Raw genomic sequence first — 20,171 nt, 5'->3', positions numbered from 1 at the left:
GGGCTTCAAATGGTGAGTTGACAACCTGGAAGGAGCGTCAAACACAGCTCTGGTCCTCACAAGCTCCCGCCTCACGCCTCCACGAGTCATATGATACCAAATGCGGCGTAGCCTGGGCAATGTTGTCAATCTGACAATAGCGAAGTGAGGAGGTGCGACGCGAATACTGGCGCGGTAACCATAGCATGGCGGTAGAGGAAATGCTTCGTCAAACACGAGCGGCTGTTCACCAAGGAGGTGCGGCTCAAACAGCGTCTGTTCTCCATGTTAGGGGCGGCTGATTATTATACTCGTCCTTATGCCAGCAGGGACTCTAAACAGTGCTGTGCACGATGGTCCTCCGGCGAGACAGGGGGTTAGGGGCAGGCCCAACAAGCCGCCCTGGAAAACTAAAAGTTACCAACAACGAAGAAGAAAATAGGGATCGGAACAATCGGCGTCGACCCACGCGACGAAATAAGGACTACGATTGGAAACTCGGGACATGGAATTGCAAATCGCTCGGCTTCCCGGGTTGCGATAGGATAATATATGATGAATTACATCCCCGAAACTTCGAAGTCGTAGCACTGCAGGAACTTTGCTGGACAGGACAGAAGGTATGGAAAAGCGGGCATCGAGCGGCTACTTTCTACCAGAGCTGTGGCACCACCAACGAGCTGGGAACCGGCTTTATAGTACTGGGAAAGATGCGCCAGCGTGTGATTGGTTGGCAACCGATCAACGCAAGGATGTGCAAGTTGAGGATTAAGGGCCGTTTCTTCAATTACAGTATCATCAATGTGCATTGCCCACACGAAGGGAGACCCGATGACGAGAAGGAGGCGTTCTACGCGCAGCTGGAGCAGGTGTATGATGGCTGTCCGCGACGGGACGTGAAAATCGTCATCGGTGACATGAACGCGCAGGTAGGACGGGAAGCTATATATAGACCGGTAATCGGGCCAAACAGCCTGCATGCCGCAACGAACGACAACGGCCAACGATGCGTAAATTTTGCAGCTTCCCGCGGAATGGTAGTCCGAAGTACCTTCTTCCCCCGCAAAGATATCCACAAGGCCACCTGGAGATCACCAGACCAACGAATAGAAAACCAAATTGACCATATTCTAATCGACGGTAAATTCTTCTCTGATGTTATAAACGTTCGCACCTACCGCAGTGCGAATATAGATTCGGATCATTTCCTAGTTGCAGTTTGCATGCGCTCAAAACTCTCGACGGTGCATAACACGCGTCGAAGTCGTACGCCGCGACCCAACATCGAGCAGCTACGAGTCACCGGAGTTGCCCAGGAATACGCGCGGCAGCTGGAAGCAGCGCTACCAACGGAAGAGCAACTTGGCGCAGCAACTCTTGAAGATGGTTGGAAAGGCATTAAGACCGCCATCGGTAGCACTGCACTAGCGGCACTAGGTACAATGAATCCGAACCGAAGAAACGATTGGTTCGACGGCGAATGCGAGCAATTAGTGCAGGAGAAGAATGCAGCACGTGCGAGGATGCTGCAATACCGTACGAGGGCGAATGTGGATCGATATAAACAAGCACGGAACAGGCAAAACTCGGTCTTCCGGAGGAAAAAGCGCCAACAGGAAGATCGGGATCGCGAGGCGATGGAAGAACTGTACCGTGCTAACGATAAACGGAGGTTCTACGAGAAGTTAAACCGCTCGCGCAAAGGCCATGTGCCGCAGGCCGATATGTGTCGAGACTCAGACGGTAATCTTCTCACGAACGAACGTGAGGTGATCGAGAGGTGGAAGCAGTATTATGACGAGCACCTTAACAGCGATGTAGCTGAACATGGAGGTGACGATATGGCAATAGATCTTGGAGCACGTGCAGAAGACGACAGAATACCAGCCCCTGACCTCCAGGAGGTAGCAGAAGAGATCGGTCGGCTGAAGAACAATAAAGCGGCTGGGGCTGATCAGCTACCCGGCGAGCTGCTGAAATACGGTGGTGACGCACTGGCTAGAGCGCTGCACTGGGTCATTGTCAAGATTTGGGAGGATGAGCTACTACCGGAGGAGTGGACGGAAGGCATCGTGTGTCCGATCTACAAAAAGGGCGACAAGTTGGATTGTTGCAATTACCGCGCAATCACACTGTTGAACGCCGCCTACAAGGTACTCTCCCAACTTTTATGTCGTCGACTATCACCATTTGCAAAGGAGTTCGTGGGGCAATATCAAGCGGGATTCATGGGTGCCCGTGCCACCACGGACCAGATTTTCGCGCTTCGGCAAGTGTTGCAGAAATGTCGCGAATACAACGTGCCCACGCATCATTTATTCATCGACTTCAAATCGGCGTACGACACGATCGATCGAGATCAGCTATGGCAGATTATGCACTACTACGGATTTCCGGATAAACTAACGCGATTGGTCAAGGCGACGATGGATCGAGTAATGTGTGTTGTTCGAGTATCAGGGGCAGTCTCGAGTCCCTTTGGATCTCGAAGAGGGTTACGGCAAGGTGATGGGCTTTCATGTTTGCTGTTTAACATCGCTTTGGAGGGTGTGATAAGAAGAGCGGGTATAGACACGAGTGGCACGATATTCACGAAGTCCGTCCAGCTTCTTGGTTTCGCTGACGACGTTGACATCATTACACGTACCTTTGAGAGGATGGCGGAAACGTACATCGGACTGAAAGCTGAAGCCAAACGGATAGGACTTGTCATTAATGTATCGAAAACAAAATACATGAAAGGAAGAGGTTCTAAAGAAGTGAATGCTGACCTCCCTCCCCGGATTCATTTAGACGGTGATGAAATCGAGGTGGTAGAAGAGTTCGTGTATCTGGGCTCACTGGTTACCGCAGACAACGACACCAGCAGAGAAATACAAAGACGCATTATGGCAGGAAATCGTGCCTACTTTGGACTCCGTAGGACGCTGCGATCGAACAAAATTCGCCACCGCACGAAGTTAACAATCTACAAGACGCTGATTAGACCGGTAGTCCTTTACGGCCATGAGACATGGACTATGCTCATGGAGGACCAACGCGCCCTTAGTGTTTTCGAACGGAAGGTGTTGCGCACCATCTACGGCGGAGTGCAGATGGAAGACGGAACGTGGAGGAGGCGAATGAACCATGAATTGCATCAGCTGCTTAGGGAGCCACCCATCGCTGCCACCGCAAAAATCGGTCGCCTGCGATGGGCTGGGCATGTCGTGAGGATGTCGGACGACTGCCCGGTTAAAAAAGTTCTCAATAACGATCCGACTGGAACGAGACGGCGGGGCGCGCAGCGAGCAAGATGGATCGATCAAGTGGAAGGCGACCTGCGGACCCTACGTAGACTACGTGGCTGGCGAATTGCGGCCATGGACCGAGTAGAATGGAGACGACTTCTTCGTACAGCAGAGGAAACCACGGCCTGGAGCTGATTAAGTAAGTAAGTAAGTAGTAACCTTCTTAGCTAACTTCACGAACAGTACTCATCGCAGACCAGCACCAGAGAGTTCAGCACCAGCATCGTTGCACAGTTTCTCCTTTCAGCAAGTACATTACTGGGAAGTCGTGAACGCTATCTGGGACATTAAGTCTAACGCCGTTGGGATGGACGATTTACCAATTAATTTTGTGAAGATCATCTTACCGTTAGTTGTACAACACATTACATATTTATTTAATATGTTTATCGAACGGTCCACCTTTCCTGACTCCTGGAAACACGCGAAAGTTATACCGCTGAAGAAAAAAGCGCACCTGAACGATATCACTAATCTAAGACCAATAAGCATCCTCTGCGCGTTGTCAAAAGTGTTTGAGAAGCTTCTCAAGCAGCAAATGACATCTTACATGGAAGACAGTGGCTTACTGACGGACTACCAGGCTGGTTTCCGCAAAGGACAGAGCATCAAAACCGCAGTTCTAAGAGTGTACGATGATCTAGGAGCCATTGTTGACAAGAAAGGTGCTAGTATACTGTTGATGCTCGATTTTTCGAAGGCCTTCGACACCATTCCGCACAGCAAACTACTAGCCAAGCTATATACGCAATTCAACTTCTCTTCTGTTGCCGTGAGTCTGATAGAATCGTACCTGTGTGAAAGAAGACAGACTGTGTTTTGTGGTGGTTGCTGCTCCCGTAGTGTGGAAGTACCATCTGGAGTACCTCAAGGCTCAGTACTCGGCCCTCTACTATTCTGCTGTCATATCAATGATCTACCGACTGTGTTGAAGCACTGCTCTATTCAGATTTACGCCGATGATGTACAACTCTACGTCGGCGGACGTGGTCCCTGTGCACATGAGTTAGTCAGAATGATGAATGATGATCTCGAACGTGTTGCGGATTGGTCACGACGGAATAAACTCTTTGTCAATCCTGCTAAGAGCAAAGCACTATTCATCACAAGCAGACGTCGCAGAGCTGGAAGTATCGTTTCACCAGTGCCTGGACTTCTTCTCGATGGTCAGAGTATCCCGTGGTCAGAAAGCGCCAGTAACCTGGGATTTATTTTTCAATGCGATCTGCAGTGGGATGGCTTGATAACACAACAATGTGGTAAAATCTATGCTAGCCACCGAACGCTTTACTGTTGTACTTCCTCTGCATCGACTGCCGTTAAGCTGACGCTTTTTAAATCTTTGATCCTGCCGCATTTTCTATTTGGCGATGTCCTCCTCATCCGGCCCAGCGCAAGCTCCTTCGATCGATTACGTGTGGCACTAAACTGCTGTGTGAGATACGTGTATGGACTGAGCCGCTACGATCACGTGAGCCACCTGCAACAGAACCTCATTGGATGTCCGATAAAAAACTTCTACGCTCATAGATCATGCGTCTTTCTGTGGAATCTGCTAAAAACTCAGGCCCCTAGTATTCTCCATCAGAAACTGATCCAAACTCGTGGACGCCGATTGCAAAACCTTGTGGTACCTGCCAACAACACTGCATGTTACGCTGCTTCACTGTTCGTTCGAGGTGTGGTAAGCTGGAACTCGCTACCACCCGAAGTAAAACGTTCATCGTCGGAGGCAATGTTCAAGAGAGGCTGCATAAATTTTTGGAACCGTATGAACTAAAATATGATAAGACAATGTAATTATCGTGAATTAGTGTTAATTAGTTAATTAAATTATTATAATGATGTACCTTTTATTAGAACCGGAAGTAGCAATTTTAAAAAAGATATTAATCTTACGCTACTGGACAATAAACAAGTAAACAAGTAAACAAGTAAATTTGGCACGTGGAAATTTTAGGAAGCAGAAATTTTTTCTACGGCGAAATATGACCCCTCACCCTTTTAAGAGGGGGGCTCCCTTATAATTAAAATATAAATTTCCTCATATCTCAAGACCTAATCACGCAAATGGAAGCAAATTTGGCAAGTGGGGATTTTAGGAGGCTGGAATTTTTTCTATGGTAAATTAGGACCCCTGCCTTTTTTAAGAAGGGGTGTTCCCATATAAATGGAATACAAATTTCCTCATAACTCGAGAACAAATCAAGCAAATGGAACTAATTTGGCATGTGGAGGTTTTAGGAGGCAGGAATTTTTTCTATGGTAAATTAGGACCCCTTCCCCTTTAAGAGAGGGGGCTCCCATATAAACTAAATACAAATTTCCTTATTTCCTTTTTTTATATATAACTCGAGAACTACTCAAGCAAATGGAATAAAATTTGGCAGGTGGGGGATTTTGGAGGCAAGAACTTAAGCGCTAACCACTTTATTTTGTCTGGCTAAGCAACGGGGGGTTGTTTTCTACTTTACTGTGAGGAAAAATTCCAAATTTGAACATTAAACTAACCATGCTTTCATAGTTCCGTAACTGCCAAAATGAATCATCTATGGTTGAGCTCCTCGCTTGGAAAACTCGAGATTGTGACAAAGGTCATCCAAGATTCATGATTTTTGTAAAACACATTTTAATTTGCACCAGTGCGAAGTTTGTCGGGTCAGCTGGTGAATTAATAAATCTAAATCGGAGTTAGCAACAAAACCCTGAAGCTAAAAGACAGCCTATTAAACAAAAACCTAAAACGTTGTGTCATTTCCCAACAAACACAATCATGCGTTTTTCTCCAGAAAGCCAACAATCATGGAGGGGGGAATGCTTTCTACTAAGGTGTGCAGCATTCCGGCGAGAAACGGATTCATTTAGCCCAATGCAATGAGGTGCAGTTGTTCACTGATGCAGCATTATTCAGTGACGTGCCGCAACAAGGATCGCTGACGGGCGCCCACTGTATCAATTTGGGTTTTAAACGTGGTGGCAGCAGCAGCAGCAGACGACGACGGGAGCATCAATAATGAAAGCTTTCACCGTGCTCCACCGGCTGGTGGGTTGTTTGTTGGGCTTCCAAGGATAAACTGAATGCCGTGGCAACTGTTTTAAAGTTGAGTTGAGAGCGGAAAACAGTACAGAAGTGGGCTCAGCGGGCGGAGCTCCCTCGGAGTGTACACGGATACTTGAACACAACCGCTGCTGGTCGAGTGTGCAGTCCGTGGTACATAAGAAAGTAGACTTTATGGCGTCTAGTTTAATTAAACTGTTGGTCGTACATTAAAACTACACGGATATGGTTGCGGAGAAGCGTGCATGAGATCACGGTTTCGGTGAGAAAGCGGAAAAAATGCGCGAAACTAGATTCGAACGAGGAAGGCAAATACGGTCTTGAGGTTGGTTAGCTTAACGCCAATCGGTAGCGTAACAAGGATATTCTTAACTGTTTCACTGGAGGTGTTCCGCAAATTTTCGTTCCTGAGTGCGGCACAGTTCTTCTCCGCATGAACCAAAACGTAAAGATCGTTAGCGCCGTGCAGTGCAAGTGCCTGGAAAGTTAACTCGAAGCACATGACGTCCTGTGCACTTTTGGCCTCATTAGATGCAAGAGAGTCTCAAGTGCTACTGTGCTGTCACGGCTGTCGGGTAGAAAGCGAAATGTTTACTGAAAGCGTTTATGCGAAGTAATCGTAAGAGTCGCTCGCAACGATAGTGACAGTTTGGCATTAATTCGGTTGACACTGGGGCAACATGTCAATGCAGAAGCACGGTGCACGTCGGACTCCGAGTTAAAGCAAGCTTCACTATCAGCTTTCGACGGTGGTTCTACCGTGGGAAACCGGGTCGGAAAGCCTTTTATTACCGACACTGATGAGGTGATTTTCGATGAAAGGTTTTTTTTTCTTCTTCGTATGTGTGCTCGTTTCCCAGTAAGTAACCTTCCGCTGGAATGCAAGCATTTTTGCACGTGTGCTGCTCGCTGCCGGTATACTGTACGGGCATGATGGCAGGTTGTCGGCATCCACAGCATATCGGTGGTTTCTGTGGAATGCCTGCCGGAGCTGCTCCGACCGATGCGATGGAAGGAAATGCAGGTGCTGATAAATAACTTCGGTGTGCGGTCTAATGAGAACTGATGGCGTTGGGTGCATTTCTGCTGTCACGTCCCGGAGGGCGCATTTTGCTGGGACACATTTTGCGAACTGCAGAGCGACGAAATATATTTTTAGCACAACCCATTTAAAATTCTAACGAACGGGGCTAATCTTCTCCTTCGCAACCGATAGAGTCTTGCCAGGGGAATATCTCCAATCGCTCCGCTAATTCACTCTGAGTTGAAAAAAATATCGTAAACAGTGTTTATAAGATAAACCGAACATAATCATGCCTTCCTTGTGCATCTAGAAGACGTCTTCGTCGTCGTCGTTCTCGTCGTTAAAGTCAAATCGCTTTTCAAATTTCCTTCCTCCTAGTCTCAACCTTCTCGGTATGTTTGAAGTACGATTACGACAAATCATCCGTCTTTTCATCGCCTCCTAGCACGCTTTTCCCCCGCCTGCAGGAGCTCACACATTTTATCGGAATGCCTTCGCTCATTAGTAACGTGACTTCCGTGCTGCCGAAACGTCGATTATGTTGGCATCGGTCTTCCGCAGTCAGCGCCGAAGCAGCATCCGTTTCACGTCGAAACGACTTTCTCGTCCTATCTGGCTGGCACAACCACAGTGAAGTAGGTAGAGGTACATCGATCCCGTAGGGCTGCGCATTCAAAGGAAATATATTCCCCATATAATATCAATTGAATGGCTCCAAGAGAAGGTCACCCACTCTAGTTGATCAAAATCTTCCGCATATCCGACGAACTGGACAAAAACTAACCAAGAAGATTCCTTATTTTTGGATCTATAACTTACCATCATCTAAAACGTTTGCCCTTCCTTCGTCCCGGCTAAGATGATGATTCGATAAGACGACCAGCCGCAATCACCGCAAGTCGTTAACGGCTGAAGGACTTTCTTCTCTCGTTCGCTACTGGCTTGCCGGGAGGGGGGGGGAGGAGGGTTTTCCCTTCCGAACCAAGCGATAACGTTAAATCGCCATAAAGATTTGGGCCAGCTTTTTATGACTTCTTCCAGTTCCAGTTCCAGTTTCTCGATTGAAAGCGATACGCTAATGTCATCGGGCGCTCAAGTCGAGTGTCAAGTGCTGAGCCGGGGGGGATCCTGCTGTGGAATCAATCAGGGCTGGCGGGGTGTATGCTCGAAACGGTAATTGGAACAGTGCCGTTCTTGCAGGGGTAATCCTCTGCTCTGCAGAAGACGAGGACTTACGATTGTGTTCCGAAAGTAATGGTCTTTCAATTTGATTTTTTTTTTCAAACCGAAGACAAGTTCTTGATAGAGTAGAGCATACTAAATTAGTATTACTAATACAGTGATTTGCATGCGGTGTCGATTTGAAACTTTAATTTAATTCAATCTCAATTATTAGAAAACGAGGGTATCAATTCTTATGAATTGAAATAAAACAAAACTTTCTCCTGATTGAATTCCACTATTAATTTCATTTCCGACATGTCTTGCCATCAGAAAGATTGTCTTGTCAATTTTCTGTCTTGCAAATTTTCTGTTTTGCAAATTTTCTGATTAGCAATTTTTTTGTCTTGCCAATTTTTCTGTCTTGCCAATTTTCTGATTTACCATCTTTCTGTGTTGCAAATTTTCTGTTTTGCCAATTTTCTATCTTGCAATTTTTTTATCTTGTAAATTATCTGTCACGCAAACTTTCTGTTTGGCCAATTATCTGTCTTGAAAAATTTTTACCTTGCAAATTTTCTGTCTTGCAAATTATCTGTTTTGCATTTTCTGTTGCGCCAACTTTTTTTTGTCTTGCATATTTACTGTATCGCCAATTTTCTGTCTCGCAAACTTTCTGTTTTGCCAATTTTCTGTCTTGCAAAATTCTTATCTTGCAAATTTTCTGTCTTGCAAATTATCAGTTTTAAAAACTTTCTGTTTTGCCAACTTTTTTCCAGCAAGTTTTTTGTCTTGCAAATTTTCTGTAAAGCCAATTTTCTGTGTTGCAAAATTTTCTGTCTAGTCAATTTTCTGTCTTGCAAATTTACTGTCTTACAAATTTTGCAAACTTTCTGTTTTGCCAACTTTCTGTTCAGCCAATTTTCTCCTTTGCAAATTTTTTGTCCTACCACCTTTCTGTCTTGCAAATTTTCTGTCTTACAAATTATCTGTTTTACCAATTTTCTATCTTGCCAGTTCTCTGTCTTGCAAACTTACTGTATTGCAAATTTTCTGTCTTGCTATTTTTTTGTCTTACAGATTTTCTGTTTTGCCCTCTGTCTGTTTTGCCAATTTTCTGTCTTGCAAATTTTCACTTTTGTCAATTTTCTGTCGTGCAAATTTTCTGATTTGCCATCTTTTTGTCTTGGCAATTTTCTGTTTTGCAAATTTTCTCTCTTGCCACCTTTCGTCGCGCAAATTTTCTGTCTTACAAATTATCTATTTTGCCATTTTTCTGTCGTACCAATTTTTTGATTTACCCTCTTTCTGTATTGCAAAACTTATTGCTGTCTTGAAAATTTTCTGGTTTGCAAACTTTCTGTTTACCCAATTTTCTATCTTGTAAATTGTGTTATGCAAATATCTGTTTTGTCAATTATCTGTCTTGCATATTTTTTATCTTGCAAATTTTCTGTCTTGCAAATTATCTGTTTTGCAAACTTTCTGTTTTACCAACTTTTTGACCTGCAAATTTTTTATCTTGCAAATTTTCTGTTTTGCCAATATTCCTTTCTATTCAATTTTCTTTTTTGCAAATTTTTTGTCTTACCAACTTTCTGTCTTGCCATCTTTTTGTTTCGCTTCCTTTCTGTAGTGCAAATTTTCTATCTTCTTGCCAATTTCCTGTATTGCCAATTTTCTGTCTTGGAAATTTTCTGTCTTGCAATATTTCTGACTTGCAAATTTTCTGTCCTACCATCTTTCTGTCCAGCAAATTTTCTGTTGGGCCAATTCTCTGTCTTGCCAACTTTCTGTTTGGCCAATTTTCTCTCTAGCAAATTTTTTGATTTGCCAATTTTCTGTCTTACCATCTTTCTGTTTAGCAACCTTTCTGTCGTGCAAAATTTTTGTCTTGCCAATTATCTGTTTTGTCAATTTTCTGTCTTGCCAACTTTCTGTCTTGCATCCTGACATACTGAATGGGGTGGTACCAGAAGAGGAAAAAATGGTTCCATGCTATTCATTTTAAATGTCACTTATTGCAGTTCTTCAGAATTTAATGTAGCTTTAAAAATCAGTTCAAAATGGAGCAACGATTTTATCTGTCAAAAATCCGAATAAATCAATAGCTTAAACCTGTATGAATGCTTATGTACACAATCTGGTGCTGCTTGGGGCGAACCAACCAACGGTTGAAAGCCCCATCAAATAGTAAATAAATAAATCTGGTGCTTGATTCGCACTGAATTGAGCCATCATTTCGACGATAACCGCACATTATTTTATTTATCAATGGTTGAATCAAGTTGTTTCATTCGTCTATGGTCTTACCGATCCATAACTTTTCATTTAGCTATGCTCGTATGGAATAGTACTCTTCATTCAATAAGGATCGCACCGAATAAATGCCCCTACAAAAGGTCGTACGAAACCGATTTAATTATCTATGGTCGTTTCGAACAGTATACTTCATTTAACGATGGTCGTACCGAATCATTTAGTTCATCTATGGTCATGCCGAACCATAGAGTTCATTTAACAATGATTGTAGCGAATCATTTTACTTATAAGTAGTTATACCGAACCCCCCAAGTAATAATGAAGGTTTTATTTCACTCTTATGATGGGTTTTATGACTAAAATAGGTCATAAATACCATTAACAGAGTGTAATAAAACCCAAAATGTTACTTGTGCCCTCAAAATCACGTAAATTCCAAAATTCGCGTATAAAAACCCTTGTAAATTCAAAACTTATCCGTAAAAATAGATGCTTTGAGCATATCCGCTTAAATTCCACAAACCACGTAATTCCCGAAATTGACGTAAAAAATTGCGGAATTCCGCAAATTTTTTGTCTTGCAAATTTGTTTGTTTTGCCAACTTTCTGTTTAGCCAATTTTCTGTCTTGCCTATTTTTTGTCTTGCAAACTTCCTATTTTCCCAATTTTCTTAGCATAGCATAGCTTAAACCACAAACTCGTAGTTGGTGCCAGCAACAATGCTTTGTTCAAAAGAACAAGTAAGTTGTGTTTGTTACCAGCAACATGAAATTTGGAGTTTAATTTCATGCTCTTAAACACAAGCCAAATACCTCCAAAGCAAGGTCACTGTCCTGGCCACGTCCTTGCAGCTGCTGGAGATGGGAAAGGAATATTAGTCCAACATTAACTTTCTATTTTTCCAATTTTCTTTCTTACAAATTTTTTGTTTCACTAATTTTCTGTCTAGCAAATTTTGTGCTTTGCCAATTTTCTGTTTTGCCATCTTTTCGTCTTGCAAATTTTCTGTCTTGTTATCTTTCTGTATTGCCAGTTTGCTGTTTTGCAAATTTGTAGTTTAGCAAATTTTCTGTCTTACCAATATTCTGTTTTGCCAATTTTCCGTCTTGCAAACTTTCTATTTGCCTAATTTTCTTTCTTGCAAAATTTTCCGTTTTTCCAGTTTTCTGTCTTGTAAACTTTTTGTCTTGCAAACTTTCTGTCTTGCAAATTTTCTGTTTTGCAAACTTTCTGTTTTGCCAATTTTCTGTTTCGCCAATTTTCTGTCTTGCAAAATTTCTGTCTTGCCAATTTTTGTGAAGTCAATTTTCCGTCTTGCAAATTTTCTGTTTCACTAATTTTCTGTCTAGACAATTTTCTGTCTTGCAAATTTTTTTTTTCGCTGACGTTCTGTTTTCCAATTTTCCGTCTTGCCCACTTTCTATTTTGCCAATTTTCTGTTTTGTCAGTTTTCTGTTTTGCCATTTTTCTGTATAACCAATTTTTTGTCTTGCAAATAGTCTGTTTTGCCAATTTTCTGTCTTGCATCCTGGCATACTGAATGTGATGATACCAAAAAAAATAAAGATAGTTCCATGCCATTCATTATAAATGGCACTTGTATACCTTGCAGTTTTTCAGAATTCAATGTAGGTTTAAAAATCTGTGATTAAAAAATGGAGCAGCCATCTGTCAAAAAGCCAAATAAATCAATAGGATAAAGCTGTATAACTACTTATGTACATAATCTGGTGCTTGATTCACACTAAATAAAGCCATCTTTTCGACGATAATCGTACATTTTTTTAAATAACGTATTTCATTCGTCTATGGTCTTACCGATCCATAAATTTTCATTTAGCTATGGTCGCATGAAATAATACTCTTCATTCAATAAGGATCGCACCGAAGAAATGCGCCTACAAAGGGTCGTACGAAACGATTTTAATTATCTATGGTCGTACCGAACGGTATACTTCATCGTACCTGATCGTACCGAACCATTTAGTTCATCTATGGTCGTACTGAACCATATACAGCCCGGACTCGATTATCCGGGTATTCATTTTTATTTTCAGCCCGGATAATCGAATCACCCGGATAATCGAATCATTATTTTTGGAACAAAATTTTTTTGGTATGTCAAGTTTTTTGACTTTTAGGTATCATAAATGTTTTATTTATTATTGATCTATCTTTCCAAAAGTCAGAAAATTCCTTTCTTGCGATTTTTTCCACTGATGACTTTTTTTGGTACAAAATTATTTTTTGGGTGTTATGATTTTAAATATTTAGGTATTATAAATGATTTTTTATTATTGATCAATCTCCCCTTAAGTCATAAGATACCTTTTTTGTAATTTTTTAATTAATGATTACGATGATGATGATGATGATCATGATGGTGATGATGATTTTTAGGTAAAAAAATTGATTTCATTGTCGCAGGATTTATTTTTGTTTTGTTCGCCGATAAAAGGGATACAAGAAAGGAATTTTGTAGCTTTAGGGAGGTGAACCAATACTTGTCAAGTAAGAATCATCATGTATCATGAAAACTATAACATTAAGGTTTAAAATAAATCATCGAAAAACCAAATTTTTTTTTCACCCGGGTAATCGAGTCTAAAACCCCGGATAATTGAGTCCGGCCTGTAGTTCATTTATCAATATCGATCCACTCAAGTCGCGAAATTCTCGTAAAAAACCGCGTAAATTCCTAAATTTGCATAAAAAACCGTATAAATTCCGAAATGCGCATAAAAAAAACCGCGTAAATTCCAAAATTCACGTATAAAATACCTTGTAAATTCCAAACCTACGTGTAAAAATAGCCGTAAATTCCGAAATTCGTATAAAGAAACGCGTAAGTTCCGAAATTCGCGTAAAATATCGCATAAATTCCGAAATTCGCTGAAAACCAGGTAAATTCTGAAAATTGCCTAAATAAGCGCGTAAATCCTAAAATTCACGTAAAAAAACCTTGTAAATTCCAAATCTACGTGTAAAAATAAACGTTTTGAGCACATCTCTGCATATTCCAAAATCACGCAAATTCCGAAATTCGCGTAAATTTTCAAATTTGCGTAAAAAACAAACCTGGAACGAACTTCCACAAGACGTCATTCATGAGAATAGTACGGTTAAGTTTCGGAGAAGATGTTTAGAACTATTTTGAGTTAGCATATAATTATAAGGTTTGGATTGAAACTTTGAAATTTTACATATTTTTGGATATTAAATGCAGTCGCACTTCATATATACAACATTAAATTCAAATGTAACGTTAAAAGATATTAATCTTATGTTGCAGTAATCAATAAACAATAACAATAACAATAACAAAAAACAAACCGCGTTAAAAGCACTTCAGTGTACTTCATTTAATCTTTGGTCGTATCGAGCCATATACTTCATACAAAAATGATCGCACCGAATCGTTTAATTCATGTATGGTCGTACCGAACAATACAGTTCATTTAACAATGATCGTACCGAAGCTTTTTACTTATCAATGGTCGTACCGAGCGATTTAGCTCATCTATGTTCGTACCGAACCAGATGGGTCATTCCACATCAAGTGTTCGAGTCCTATGTAAACGACCCTCACGGATTTGAAATGAACTTTGCCAGATTGTTCGTTTTCGGTCAGAAAGTAAAAATCCAAAATTTGGTTGCCGGTTGTACATTACTGGGAGCACCTCTATTTTGACGGAAAATACCCGTTTTTGTCAAACCCTCTTATTTTCTTTTGCTTGTATCTCCGGAAATATTAGGTTTAGAAAGACGCTGTTGTCACATTTTCAAAAGAAATAACCCAAGCAATTCGAAAAAGATATTATCTTTAAGCACCAGTGCTGCCAAATATATTTTCACTCGATTTGAAAACTAAATTTACATTTTTCTCTCAATGAGAACAATTTGATCTCAAAAATTCCAACTTTATCGTGTTTCACAGATTTTGACGTAGGACTACGTCTTACGGCAAGTTTTGAGATAGGGTGTCATTCCAAAAAATCGAAAAATGCGTGCGTCACGAAAAATGCTAGGTTTTGAGCTCTAATAGCTTAGCGGTTTTCCGATCGATTTTCAATATTCTTAAACCAATCGATTGGAAAATCTTCTAAGAATCGACCCAAATAAAGAAAAGTATGGATTCTTGATGTTGAACTATTGAAAACTTGGAAATAATGAACCTATGTTTTACCAGAAGTCTCGCTTCGTGATATGGGTAATCTGACGTGAAATTTTCCGGAGAATCGCATGGTGCCAACGCCTTTTCGGTTTGTCATCGGGAAGTGCCCAATTTTTCTCATTTTTCCCTATTTTTAACATTTTTTTGCACTTATTGGACTGTACCAAGCAAGGCTTCGAAAAAACAAAACTTCAAAACTTAATAAATTTTGTGTGTAGAAGTCCATAGAATCGATTTTGGTTCATCCCATTTAGTTTAGAGCACATACTTTTTCGTAGTTCAGTCCCCGTTACCAAACCGACGATACCACATGGGAAGTCAAACAATCAGTCTCATGAACATACAATGTTCGTCTGCCTCGCCGATAATGCATCCATCGGCTTTGAGCTTTATTGCGAACATAACCTCAATGTGAATACCGGAATTCGTTCAAAAAGTGAACATTGTATATTGAGTGTGACTGATTTAGTGGGTATAAAAGGCCCGGGGATGCTGAAAAATATTCAATCCATGAAAAGAGACTAGTTTAAAGTAGCGTTGGCTGATTTAGAAGCAACAGAAGGAGTTATTTCGTACTTTTGCGTTGCACACGATATTCGTATATTCAGCGATGCTATGAAGCGTATGTATGTGGCTCATTAGTTATAGGCGAATTGAGCCATTCTCTTCCCTGTTTTCTCATGATAAAATCGTTTACCGATGCTCGGTGTATACATTTATTTTGTGAATTTTTCAACGTCTGGTGGTTACATAATAGTAATGTGTAGAGCAAAATAAACATTTTTATTACGCTTTTTTTTCGTGAGTGTGACTCAATACCTTTTCTTGCTATTACATCTGTAAATCATATTTAATTTCTTTGGCACGGCTCGATTAACATATAATTGACGGTAAACTTTCCTGCCGCTCAGCGACAAACAAGGTTCAACGTGGAAGCAACAACACTTTGTAATAACACTCGAAGAAGCAATAAAACTGAAATCTACTTTCCTGGCACTAATAATACTTACCCGGTACGGGGCCGCACACGCGGGGAATGATCTCTAGGATGGCTGAGCATGATGGATCCTCGAAACAAAGTTGTCGAGCTAATATACAATTTAAAATAGCTATTGCAGTCTTAATATTCGATCCTGTAACGATACAGAGGGAGAGAGAAAGAAAGAAAGAAAAGATAACCGTTAGTTTCGTTTGCAAAAACTGCGAGCGCTCATTTCGGGGCTAATGAAACTGCCATCCGAAAAGTTTTCTGTTTATTTGCTTTTAAGAAATTCAAAGCGGAAGGGGATTTCGCTGCCGGGCTACCGGAATGGAAACTCATTTGCGCCGGAATCGTTCGAAACGTGAAAACGTGAAACGCGCGCGGCCGCCACTGTTCCATGAGAGTCGACAACTGTTGCAAATAAATCAAAACATGACCCGAGAAGGGAAAGTTCCCGCTTTGGCTGGCGAACGACCGTCGCGCAAAAAGGATGTATGGTTTGCCGTTCTGTTATTTTTCGACAGTTAAAACATTTCACTCGTACGTCGGTCGGTTGAGAGCGGAAAACCCCATTGACAACCAGAACGACTTTATGAAATTTTAATTACATTTTATCAACCCTCTCAGTCCGTCGTCCGTATACTGTTGCCCCGATCGCCGCAGGAGAAAGTTTCGACTTCCAACTGCATCATTTTGCAACAATCAAGTAAGCTTGTGGCCTCGGTTTTGCGTCATAGTAGTCAGTTCACACTTTTTCTGTCCATATTGATAAATTGAACATGTACACTTGATCCGTTTGAGCCTTGGTACCTACTTTGTTCAATCGTCATGGAACATTTCAATGTTAAGTAGTTCAAGGTTTGAATATATTCCTGTTTCTGCAAAGCACGTAACGCGTAATTATTCACGGATGGGGATTTCCTCTAACATGTAATAGTAAATAGTTCAAATTAAAGAACTAAAACAGAGCGCCAAACCGCGCCCGAATCCCTCATATTATTTGCGCAAAAACGCCAATTAGTGAGTCTGAGTAATTCGACGGCGCGATAAACGAATTTTCCCCAATCCCCATGAATAAAGGTCCCACGCTAGGCTAGGGTACCTACCCACCGTGTTTCCCATGTATATCGGATTTAAAATCAAATGCGCTTTGCTTTCGACACGCGATTTCCTGCGGTACTACGGACCCCGGGGGCCCTGGCCCTGGTTCGATTGACCTCCCCGTGATACCCGTCCAGCGAAATTGTACGCTTCTCTTTTATCGCATTAACATATCTCGTGAGAGCAGCAGGCTTAACATTTGCCCGAACAGCACGTGTCTCCCCACCGTTAGGAATAGTTAATTCCCTTTTCCAAGCAATCATGTTTATATAGTAACAAAAGCGGTGCGCGAGAGCTTTGAAGCACGAGTAACAATGTAAACGTGATGTTGAGGCTAACGGTTGAGGTAAATTGTGCTACTCGGTTGAAACTCCCAACGTTAGGTAATTTTTCGCCTACGGCGAAGGAAATAGTTATACTTCAAGTAGGTTTTATCGTTGGATTAAACATAATCCAACTGGTGATGTGCGAACGTATGTTTGATAGTAAATTTAGAAAATTTGTTTCCATTTCAGATTGATAAATTGCAATCAGCTGTGGTGTGTGATCATGTTGTGCGCTCTCCTTGTTTGTCTTCCCATTAACGCTTCTTTGATAATTTTTTTGGCGTAGGGATAGGTGTTTCAGGAAGGTACTGATACAGGGGGTCCTGAAAATTCTCACTTCGTGACTCATACTTGTTGGGAAAGACGGCATCAAGATTTTAACGTGCTTTTAGAAGAAAAAAGTAACAGAATCCCTTCGTCCCAACAGGTCGAAGATTCTTTACGATAATTAAACTTAGAGCAATTTGATGTCTCTGCTTGAAAAGTACGCCAAATAAACTGACAGAGCCCCCTGGCCCCAACAGATCGAAGATGTTTACTTACGACGAATAAACCTAGGCGAACTTGATATCTGTATTGGAAAAGTGCGCTACAGCTAAAGTGTTCGGTTGTAATATGATTCAATATGTTAAACCTTCCCTCGCTATCCCACCTTTCAGAAATCCAGCAACTTATACAACTGCTATCGTTCCAATTGCAAGATGAACGCACCTCTTTACCCACTTAACCCTCTTTTGTCAACCCACTTGCGCTGATTCTTTTATGCCAAAATACATGTGTTTGACAAACGACGTTTAATGAAACACAGTCCAGAAGTTCCGGAGCTATAGCGAAACATACTTACGTTCCTCGTTCCCCTACTTGTCGATTCTTTTCCAGTCAGCTCCCACATTGGTTTGCTCTATAAAAACCGCTATAATGGAACCCCATCATTTATCAAAGTCATTTGCACAACTGCAATCGGTTCAAATGCAAGAGGAACGCATCCCCTTTTACTTAGCCCCTTGTTAGGGGCTCCCCCCTTTTGCCAACCTCCCAGTGCTGCTTCACTCATGTCAAGTGTGCCAAGTTTGATGAAGAACCATCCAAGCGTTTCGGAGTTAGGACCTCCCCCTTGTTATAACCCCTCCCCCCTGTTGTCAACCTCTTCAATTCTGAATCCCTTATGTCAAGGAATATGCGTGCCAAGTTTGATGAAGAACCGTCCAAGCGTTTCGGAGTTAGGGCCTCCCCCTTGTTATAACCCCCCCTGCCTATTTTGTCAACCCCTTCAGCTCTGATTGCCTTATGTCAAGGAATAGTACCAAGTTTGATGAAGAACTGTCCAGGCGTTTCGGAGTTAGGGCCTCCCCCCCCTGTTAGTAACTCTCGCTACCTTTTTGTCAATCCCTCAGTACTGATTCTCTTATCTCAAGGAACATGTGTGCCAAGTTTGACGGAGAAAGGTCAAGGCGTTCTGGAGTTATGGTGAAACATAAATACAAATATACTCACGCTCACTTTTATATAGAGTAGGGCGGGGCATAAGTGCGATGTTTGAAGTTATCATCAATTTTCGTGAGATATAAAGAAGGACAACAACATAATATATTTTATAGTGATGCAGTAACTCAATGTCTTCACATTCAACTATAAATCATCTGCGGTAAAAGTGTTTTGCAAAATAAATTCTTCTTTCTTCTGATCAAGTGCAGATTCGCACTTTTACCCCACTAGCGGGGCAAAAGTTCGAAGCTCGAATCCATGAAATTAGCACAACAGTATCTAGCAAAACCATATTATCTCCAATCTGCGTTATGTTTCGGTAAGGAATATTCTCAACTTGCACCTTTTCTATTTTGTGCTGGTGTATTGCAGCCTTCGTTAGATCGAAACTTTTCCAAACGTTTGTTTTTTGTTTCATCAGCGGAAAAACATTGTTTTTCTTCGACCAACATCTGTGGAGCACACAGTTTTCTTCAGATCTTCCAGTTCTAGTATCTGTAATATAGTGCCTAAAGCTGTGTATAATTTGCTATACATTTTTGCCTCGTGCATGAATCGCACTTTTGCCCCGCTAGGCGCTTGACAGCGTTAGATTAAATTACGGAAAAACGGAACATATTTTGTAAATTCTTTTCACCGTATTTTCAAAACAGATATGTGAGTGATGTAAAACGCTGCTACAAATTTTCAACAAATAATATCTTCCTGTTGATATCATATTTGCCGTGTAACGAAAAATTACATCAAAACCACCCTAAAAACACATTTGCACATAACTCAGCAACTATGCTTCGTAAGCAACCAAAGTTTACGTTAGATTCAAGCTGTCAAAGTAGTCCTCATCCATGCCAATGTAGAAAATTTACTCGTAATATGCACCGATAAATCATTGAATCATACTTTTACCCGCATCGCACTTTTACCCCTCCTTACTCTATATATAAATAACGTATGGGTCATTCCACGTCCAAGTGACCGAGAAAAAGTACAAACTTGTAATTGACCTTCCCCGATTTGAACTAAATTGTGTCGTTTCAGGTCAGCAAGAAAAAATCCTAAGTTTGGTGCCGATTGGACGTCCCCTCGGTAAATGGGTGTACCTCCATTTTTAAAGAAAAGACACGTTTTCGCCAAATCCTCTAAAAACTAAAAAGTTGGCAACACTGTTAAAAAAGCTTTATTATATGCGATATACAAGCTTTTACGATAATATAAAATGTTTTACAATGCATTTACTGCTTAACTGGAATGTAATTTTACTATTGTTTATTTATGAAAAATCACTGGTTTCTTTCTTCAAATCGCTATATCTCTGATTCGGCAAAGAA

The 20,171-nt window shown here is 41.3% G+C and overlaps 1 protein-coding gene across 1 annotated transcript in view; it reads right to left on the bottom strand.

Annotated features, from left to right (window-relative positions):
- The window catches only part of LOC128745501 (uncharacterized), a 190,938-nt gene extending 172,526 nt beyond the window's left edge, over window positions 1–18,412 (bottom strand). Inside the window, exons 1-2 of the mRNA XM_053842575.1 lie at window positions 18,391–18,412; window positions 15,960–16,082 (exon numbers count right to left, since the gene is read on the bottom strand). Coding sequence (XP_053698550.1) covers window positions 15,960–16,082; window positions 18,391–18,412 — 145 coding nt within the window. The remainder of the gene's footprint in view (window positions 1–15,959; window positions 16,083–18,390) is intronic.
- Window positions 18,413–20,171: the final 1,759 nt, after the last annotated feature.

The sequence above is a fragment of the Sabethes cyaneus genome, chromosome 1, assembly GCF_943734655.1.
Source record: "Sabethes cyaneus chromosome 1, idSabCyanKW18_F2, whole genome shotgun sequence".
NCBI lineage: Eukaryota > Metazoa > Arthropoda > Insecta > Diptera > Culicidae > Sabethes > Sabethes cyaneus.
Note: the sequence above shows the minus strand (reverse complement) of the source record. Positions and strands in the feature narration are given on the sequence as shown.